Source organism: Chelonoidis abingdonii, chromosome 4 (genome assembly GCF_003597395.2).
Source record: "Chelonoidis abingdonii isolate Lonesome George chromosome 4, CheloAbing_2.0, whole genome shotgun sequence".
Lineage (NCBI taxonomy): Eukaryota > Metazoa > Chordata > Testudines > Testudinidae > Chelonoidis > Chelonoidis abingdonii.
Window position 1 is genome coordinate 7,876,406 of NC_133772.1, and position 9,633 is coordinate 7,886,038.

Sequence of the window (9,633 nt, forward strand, 5' to 3'; positions counted from 1 at the left end):
TCTAGGAATGGAAATGATATGAATGATCTGTTAGGCAATGTGAACAATATCAGTCATGTGGCATCTCAGGTGTATGAATGTGTTTATGGAAGCTGTGATCTGGCATTTCTTATCCTATTGTGTAAGAAACGTGTATTCATTTGTGGTGAGTATTTCTGCAGTATATATTAGTGTCACATTGATAGTGGCTGTGTTCCTCGAGTATAATTTTATGTAAATATATGTACATGTATTTCTTAGAGAAAAACTCTTTTTTAAAATAATCCACTCATGATTTCATATGTCTATTGTTTCTTGTAAATCTGTTGCACTAATAGCAAGCAGTACATCACTTAACAGTGTGGATGATTAACCATGGGAGCTAACTACCAAAGTAATTGGGGATTCTCCATCATTTATGTCTTCAAGTCTGAATGCCTTAATCCAAAACAAATTAGGCTCAGTACAGGAGTTTTTGGTCTGTGTTATACATGATGTCAGACGGCTCTAATAGTCCTTTCTCAACTTAAAATCGATGAATCTAGATGCATAAGGACTATATTTATTTATTTATTTTGATTTGTCCTTCAATAAAAGATGGCCCATCCAACGTTCTGGGTTCCCTTGACAATATTTTAAATGTACACTATTGTCAGGGTAAAGACTAGAACACAAACATAGCTATAAAACAATTAATTAAAATCCTACCAAAACTCTTTACAGAGACCCACATCACGGCTTCTGACTCCTACATATTGTTCATCTTGTAGCAAGGGAGCTGAGACAGGCATTCCAGCATGTCCTAAAGGTGATCTGAGACCAGGAAGAGGAAATGAGGAAATAGTTATTGTGTTTGGACTGCTGAAGCGCAGGAGCGGGGGTAAGGGTGGACGTTAAACATTAACTTTTTCTAAAGCCAAGTTTTGCTTTGGAGGGGTTGTTTCTAATTAGTCCTTTGTTTGAAAGCCACATTCCTGATGTGATTGTTTGTAAAGGTCTGGTGGCGTGTTTACTCTGCATAAAAATGTGTGTTCTTGCCATGAGTTAGCTAACCTGCATTAACTAACTCAAGTGAAAATAGCAGTGAGGATATGGCAACTGGATTTTAACTTGGGTTAGCACCTTGCTTTAAATCCCAGGCTTCCCTATAGGCTTTAACTCAAGTTGCTAAACCAAATTAAAAGCTGAGTTGTCACATTTTCACTGCTATTTTAACCCTAGTTAAGAATACACCTTTTTTGCAGTGCAGACATACCCAGAGAATGTGTGTTCTCTGTGGTTTTGAGCCTGTGTTGGGCAAGTGAGTTTTCTCCAGTCCTAATGTTTAAAAAACACCAAATAGCACCAGGATGTGGTGTAAACGGCTCTTACTGGGGTATGGAAACACTTTCTAACATAGCTCCTCATGCACATGATGATAGGACTACAAAGCAAGAAAGTGATTGACACAAATGGTTCATCTCTATGCAGTTAATTTAGCTGCCTATATAATCTCATCTAATGTCTGTCTCTTCTCTTTTGTCAAATATAGGTAACTCAGTTTAGACAAAATGGCTGTGAATAACCATACCACAGAGGCCACTGAATTCATTTTTGTGGGATTAACAGAAAACCCAACACTTCAGACCATCAGTTTTGCATTCTTTCTAGCTATTTATACCATCACGTTGGTGGGCAATCTTGGAATTATCATGTTAATTAGGATTGAATCTCGGCTTCACACCCCCATGTACTACTTCCTCAGTAATTTATCTTTCCTGGATATCTGTTACTCCTCTGTGACTGCACCCAAGACAATTGTGAGCTTCCTAGAGGAGAGAAAAGCCATCTCTTGGGCTGGCTGTGCAGCACAATTGTACTTCTTTTTAGCCCTGGGCACTACAGAATGTTTCCTCCTGGCTGTGATGGCCTATGATCGGTATGTGGCCATCTGTAACCCTCTGCTCTACACAATTATCATGTCCCCTAGAGTCTGTATCTCACTGGTAGCTGGGTCATACATAATTGGCCTATTGCATTCCATGGTACAGACAGGTTTCACATTCAGTTTGTCCTTCTGTGGATCTAAGGAGATAAATCATTTTTTCAGTGCTATTACGTCATTGTTATCGCTCTCTTGCTCTGACACCCATACAAATGAACTCCTGATATTTAACCTTGCTGGACTAATTGAAATAATAACTATTCTATCAGTCTTGATATCCTATATTTACATCCTCAGCACCATCCTCAGGATCCCATCTACAAATAGGAGATGGAAAACCTTCAGCACCTGTACCTCCCACCTGACGGCTGTCACCATATTCCATGGAGCAATTCTCTTCTTGAATTTCCGATCCACATCCAGTTACTCTTTGGACCAAGACAAAATATTCTCTGTATTGTATACTGTGGTGATCCCCATGCTGAACCCCCTCATCTACAGCCTGAGAAACCAAGATGTGAAGGATGCCCTGAGAGCCTTAGTTAAGATAAAATTATTTGCCAATAAATTTAATAATTAACAATTTTATAAAACAATAAAGAATGCATGGCTTCAAAGGAAGTAATGTATCAACTTCTCACTTGTGTAATCTATTTACTAAATTCTATGTATAACCCTTCTGTCAACAGCATTGACAGCAACAAAAGCCGAATCCTTCTTCCTAGGAAATTCTCCGATTTGCTTACCTAAGGCTCAATTCCAAACCAATAATCTCAGAACCTATACCCAATCTGGGCAACTTTGATAGGCAAATCTGTACCTACCCACAAGCATATTCAACAGAGGCTTCTGACTCCTATATATTGTTCATCTTGGAGCAAGGGAGCCAAGATAGGCATTCCAGTGTGTCCTAACGGTGATCTGGGACCAAGAAGAGGAAATGAGAGTTATTGAGAAGTTAAAGCAGATAAATAATATATGTACAGGTGAGTCACAGCCCATAATTTCAAAAGGTAGAAGAAACGTAGAGTTCCGTCTCTTTCCCAAAAGTCTTTCAGGGCTACCCAGAATAATTCTGGGGATCTCCACCTCCTGGTTCAGTTTTCTGCCATGTTAGCATCCAAAAAGCCAAGAGATGAAGAATTTTTCCTTGTTTCCATATCTATTGCTTTTTCTCACAGAAACCAAGTTGGCAGGATGGCCCCCATGTGAGTTCTTTCTTTATGGTGGGAAAAGAGGAATGCATTTAGAGAGTTTGATTTTTAATCTCACACACAATGACCATGAGTTTTTAATGTGCAGGAATTAACACTCCTGTTAACACTCATTTGCATTAAACAAGGTTTATATCTGTTTGATGGCTTACTTAATTACAGGTGTATATACAATACAAATGCTTGCTATTACATCGTAACAGGGTACAGGGGGGTGAAAGGCTGATATTGAAGGGTTAAAATCCATGTGCAGCTTATGTAATAACTTGGTATATGGATTGTGCCAGCTCTTTTCCAGACCTGAAGTCCAGAGTTTGGTCAAGAGACCAGAGGCCTAGCAAATAGTGATTAGCTAAGAGAAAGCAGAATAAACAAAAGATAACCTTGCTTTGCTAAAAGAAGCCTAATCAGTAAAATGTCAGATGTTGGAGCAATAACTGAATAATTGTGTCTTATTCAAAGATGCAGAACAGAACAACGAAGTCCCGTTTCTGCTTTGTTTGTTTCTTCTGTAGCGAGAAGTTCTTCCCACACACCAACCTTGAGTTTATGAAAGGTTCAAGCATGTCAGTATAAGATATGGCCTCCTCCCACTTCTCTTTCCCAGGGACCAATGCCTGCCTTAAAATGAGCAACTTGAAAGACAATCTTTATTGCCATGTACTTTCGCTGTTTCTTTGCTTCAATCCCTAGGTTGGACAATCAGAGGAGTTGCTTCATTCATATGGATCCCATATAATATATTTTATATTAATGCATTTCATTAAAGTACTAATTAAATGTTAACTTGTTAACCTGAAACCATGGGCAGAGACATTATGTAACCTTTGACCATTGGCTACTGTGTTATCTTGTCTTGCTGATAGACCTATCTGGGGTTAGGGACTACCTACCCCATCACTTTTCCCCCATCCATGATAAATCCATATAATCCATTGTAACCAATTGATTGGCAGTGTTTCTGAGCCTAATAAACAAGGTGACACTCCATCAGCACTGTACGTAATCACAGACTTTAAGGTCAGAAGGGACCATTATGATCATCTGGTCTGACCTCCTGCACAAAGCAGGCTACGGAATCTCACCCACCCACTCCTGTATCAAACCTGTGAGCCACTGATTTGAGCCGTCCTCAAATCATGGTTTAAAGACTTCAAGGTGCAGAGAATCTTCCAGTAAGTGACCTGTGACCCGTGCCCCATGCTGCAAAGGAAGGTGAAAAAACCCCAGGGCCTCTGCCAATCTGCCCTGGAGGAAAATTCCTTCCCGACCCCAAATACAGTGATCAGCTAAACCCCTGAGCATATGGACAAGACTCACCAGCCAGACACTCAGGAAAGAATTCTCCGTAGTAACTTAGATCCCATCCCATCTAACATCCCATCCAAGCTTGGGCTTATTTCGCTATAGTCAAAGCCTTTCATTTTTACCTCCCCTCATAGTTATAGCTTATCTTTAAGCAGATTGTTTGTGCCCTGCTGCCTTGGACGGCTGTTTCCGACTTCTCCTCTTGATGGTTAGACCGTGTCTATTTCGTCTACTACTCCTCTGATACATTTTATCATTTGTTCTCTGTTGTCCCATTGGTACGCTAATACCCTCTCCCCCTGGTATTATTCCTCAATAGTTTGTAGAAAGCAAGAGGTAATAACTCCTTGCGCAACTTACGCGATTGGACCTTATGTTCTTCAGATATTCGACTGGTCATTTGTATTGTTATTCATCATGGTCATTTGTTTAGGAACTGCTAATTGCTGCTGCAATTTGTTTATAAAATAAATATGTGTTTTATTTCAATTAAACAGGTAGTTACCAATAACATACAATTGCCATCCCTTAATTTCATTATAACTCATTTAGAATACCCGTTTATGAGCACACACAATATACTATTGCTCAATGAGAGAGCCAATTACAACCAACAATTCAATGTATAAATAATAATAACATAAAATTGTGCTGGTGGCTGCCACAGGGGGTCTTTATCTATGCGCATCCAGACTGCTAAATCTTATGGGTGCTAGCCTCATTCATTCAGTACATGGAGGAGCAGTTAGGTCCTTATGACTTAAGATAGCTGATAATAGCCACCACCAGATACTGACATCTATCCAGATTTTGGACTCACATCAATATCGCGCTGTTCATTGTCACACTGTCTCTAGTGCCCTGCATGGCTGGTGTGGTCTTTCAGGTATAGTGAGGAGTTTTGGAGTTCATACAACATCCAATTACTGCTGTGTTCCTGGCGCTGATATTCTTCACTGACTGTATTGACAATCTAGCACCTGGTTGAAGTTCAACTTTGAATGTTGTTTGGGTCTATGGCGTATTCTCTTGTGCTTCGTATCAAATGTCTTTTCCCGGTGATCTTGAATGGGTGGGCAATCTTCGGTGTGAGTTCCTCTGCCATTCTATCACTCTTCAGATGTCTTTTCTTCTGTTGGTACGTGCTTGACTCTTCTGTCGCTTATCGCCATCCTTCTATCTTCCGATTTCTTTAGGCGATTTGTCATACCAGCTCCTGTAGTATCATCAATGTCAATAAATTCTAGAAAATGCTGTCTGACAATCACCATTGCAGGGACATTTTTACTAGGTTCTGTTGTTACAAAATGCAGCATTAAAGTCATTTGTTCTGTATGGCTGATGTCAGGTGCGCAGTCCAGAATAATAGAGTAATATTTTGCTGACTTCAGATCTGCCACAATCTTCTGTTTGACTTTTATTGCCAGTAACTGTATAATCTCATTTTGAATTGCTTTTCCAAGGTAGTGGTGTGTGTACATTTCTTGGGTGGTGACTCTTCTTAGATGCTCCTGGAGTATGACATCAAACTCAGCCATCAGCTCCACAATTTTAAGGTTGTTTCCATTGTTTGGTACATACAGCTGATCTGAAGTGCCACGTAATGCTAGGTTTTGGGTAGCAAGCATTGTCACAATGACAATTTTGCCAGATGCAATCTTGTCTTGATACTGATCTTCCGTGGTGGCCTTTAACCTTAGTCTCATCACAAGCTCTTTCCACCTATGGAATGCTCTCTGGTGATTTTCTGCCTTCTCATGGCATGCCAGATTTCTAGACAGATTTTTTCCAGTCCTTTGTTCCTGTAGAACCCAATGTGGCTAGAACATTAGACTGGAAGCGTTTGTAACAAAAAAAGTATGCAGCATTCTGTGTTTTTGTACATAAGCCATGGCCTCTCCACTTTGTCACCATTGGGGATTTCACACCAGGAATGTGTTGGATGGAAAATTCTATTTTCATTGTCTTTGGGGAACATGAAGTTTTTCACTAGCTGTGGCCTGTGCAGTACAAGGAAGTCCCTCAGGCTACTGCTCAAGTGAGTCCAGAGTCCTGGATCATCTCGACTTAAGGAACTAAATTCAGCAGCAGCTGTTTCTTGCATCTCCACCACACTCTTCTCTGATCTACAATTTTCTTCAGGAATGTGCATAGTTACATCCATTTGAGATGGAGATATGGATGCAGCAGTAGCTGCCAGGTCACCTGCACTCTAACTGGAAGATCAGGCATCTTCTCACCACTCATATCCTCACTGGTGAACATTTGTCTCTGTGTTTCTCAGGAGAGCTCCTTCCTGCTTAAATAGAAAAGCTTCCTTTGCTTTCTTTCTTTTTCTGAATGCTGTCCCAGAGGGGCGTTTTTTCTTTCATTCATGACTGCTGTTCTGTGTCAACTATAGTGACTCTCAACACTCAATTGAAGAGGACAAATAAGCAAGCTGGCAGCAGGGCCTCAGTGAGGGAAGATATCAGGGTCTTAAGGGCTTACTCGGCTCCTACTACTTCAGTTAACTGCCTGTTCTACTCAGGTGGGTTCAGGGAAGCAGCAGGAAACAGGAAACTCCCTGACAAGCTTGTGTTAATCAGTCCAGGCTCTTGGGGGTGCTCAAGAGGTACATAACAGGCTCCTCCTCCTCTCTCTCCCTGAAGCTCCTGCTGCTTTCTGTTATTCCCTCTCACCTTTTCTCCTGCCTGCCTGTTACGTCTCTTGTGTCCCCCTTCCTCCAGCACAGCACTCCAGCATCTCTGTGCATCTAGAGCAGAGAGAAAACATATGCACCAGCAGCAGACATAATTTTCTACATTCTGGGTCCTAGTGGCGCTCCCCCCACAGTCTGGCACCTAAGGCCGCCACCTCAGTTTGCCTCATGGTATGGCCAGCCCTCGGCTATGGACTCTCTGGGCTTTTAATTTAACAGCTTCAGGGACAACATGGAAGGACAGCAAGGGACACAGATTTTTTTAAATTTCAGAGATTTTGCTGTTAAACGACTCAAGAGTTGCAAATCTTTTGAAAAAACAACGGAAGTCCTGAGATCCACCTTCCCCTAGGTCTTTTCTTATCTCATTTTGTGAGTCTGAGACTTCTCAGCATTGCAGGTTGGGAAGGGTCCCTCCTGACATCTCTTCTGCACGTCCTTATATGTGGCAATGGTTGGCCTCATGTTCAGAGCAGCACCTCAGTAGAGATTCTATTTCCTGGCCATGTGCTTCCCTGGGATGTTCCATTCCCCTCCCCCAAGTCATGCTGTCACCATCTGTATAGAAAATGGCTGTCCTGTTGGGGTGGGCCAGTACCTGAGAGTCATTTAATGTTAATATCTCCATGTTGCAATTATGATGGCTTCTCAGGGTACGTCTACACTGCACGATTATTTCGAAGTAGTTTAAACCGATATTACGAAACCGATGTTATAAAATTGGTTTTGCGCGTCCACAATGCGATCACAAAATCGATTGCTTGTGTCCATGGTACAGAGGGTGACATTTACAGTACTCAAGGATTATTTATTTCACTTTTTTTTACCGTGCTGGAGGGGGGAAAAAACTGACGAGCTGTTCCGTGAACCACGCAAGACACCGTGTATTACGCTGCAGACATTGCGCGCAGCCAAAAATGCAAATATTTTTCAGAGACCGCTGTGGAGACTGGTAGCTGTAGTCCCATTACCCCCTCCCTCCCTCCATGACATCCATTTGAGTGTCTGGCTTCCGTTACTGTTGTCACGCACCGCTGTGTATCCTGTAGTTTATTTTTCAAAGGCTTTGGCATTTCTGTTCTTTAACGGAGCTCTGATAAAAGAGATTTGTCTCACCATACAGCGATAACATCTGCTATCTCCCGTAAGTTCAATGCAGGAGATACTTTTGCTTTGAACTGCATCGCCACCCGTGTGATCAAGCTGGACACGTGAAAGCAGGAAATGTCACTGTAAAGCTCTCGGGATTTCCCTGTTTACCGGCACTCTCGCATCCGAGTTCGGATGCGGACCAGAGCGGTCAGTGGTGCACTGTCCTGCCTAGAATAATAGGCAAGTGTAACAGAGATCCAGTGTATCAGAGAGCACAGGTGCTCCGTGTCAGTATTCACAGGGGTTGCCCCTGCAAGAGCGCACCCGTTGCTTTCCTCTCCCTCAACCTTCCTGGGCTACGTGTCATTTCCCCTCCCCGTTTGTGTCATGAAGTGATTAAGGAATACCAGAATAGAAACAGAGACTTGTTAGTGAGAGAAATGATGTCGGGGGGGAGGCACTTGAGGCACGCCTCCCGGGCTATGACAGTCCAGCAGAAGGGACTCTATTTTAGATACCATAAGGGAGAGGAATGACTCATGTGCCAAGCGAGTCAATCCCAAATGTGATTGCAAAAATTTTGAGCCCCAAGTTCAATGATTAAGCTTGTTGTTAGCCGTTCTGTCCTATCTACTGCTAGCTGGTAGCAATGTTGCCTCTCGATGTTGAGCATTTTAGGCGGTTCTCCTGGATGGTGGGCAGGTCTGCAGAACTGTCTACCACAGAGAGGAGGAGCAGATACTGCTCTTCAGTGCTGTAGCGTCCCGTCTACAGCAGCATTCAGTACACTAGGGTGACATAGAAAGTAGTCAAGGAGATTTTCTACCCTTTTTTTCACGTTGTGGAGGGGAAGAAGAAACGAGGAGCTGTTCCCTGAACACCACGCCAGACACTGTGTTTGACCCTACAGACATGGGAGCTCTGCCAATAATGCAAATAATTTTCATAGACTGCTGTGGACTGTGGATGAGCTGGAGTCCTCAGTACCCCCTCCCTCCTTCATGAGCGTCCATTTGAGTCTGGCTTCCCGTTACGCTTGTCACGCAGCGCTGTGTATCCTGCATTTTTTTATTCAAACGCTTTGGCGTTTCGTGTTCTGTAACGGAGCTGGATACAACAGATTTGTCTCCCCATACAGCTATCTAGACCTAGTATCTCCCGTACGGTCCATGCTGGAGCTCTTTTTGATTTGAGACTGCATCGCAGCGTGCTGATCAGAGCTCCACGCTGGACAAGCAGGAAATGCAATTCAAAGTTCGCGGGCTTTTCCTGTTTACCTGCACGCTGCATCCGAGTTCAGATTGCTGTCCAGAGCGGTCACTGCAAGACTCTGGGATGCCGCCGGAGCCAATAACGTCGATTTCCGTCCACACGAACCCTAATCCGAGTTATCACTATCGATTGTAGCGCTGACT

General features: G+C 42.7%; 1 protein-coding gene across 1 annotated transcript; it reads left to right on the forward strand.

The window, feature by feature from the left end:
* Window positions 1–1,526: 1,526 nt before the first annotated feature.
* On the forward strand, window positions 1,527–2,483 carry LOC116826045 (olfactory receptor 5T17-like). The gene has a single exon (XM_032782534.1). The coding sequence runs from the start codon at window positions 1,530–1,532 to the stop codon at window positions 2,481–2,483; it is 954 nt and encodes a 317-aa protein (XP_032638425.1). The 5' UTR covers window positions 1,527–1,529.
* Window positions 2,484–9,633: the final 7,150 nt, after the last annotated feature.

Excerpts from the sequence above, each read along its gene's own strand:
- LOC116826045 (XM_032782534.1), top strand. The coding sequence starts at position 1,530 with ATGGCTGTGAATAACCATACCACAGAGGCCACTGAATTCATTTTTGTG.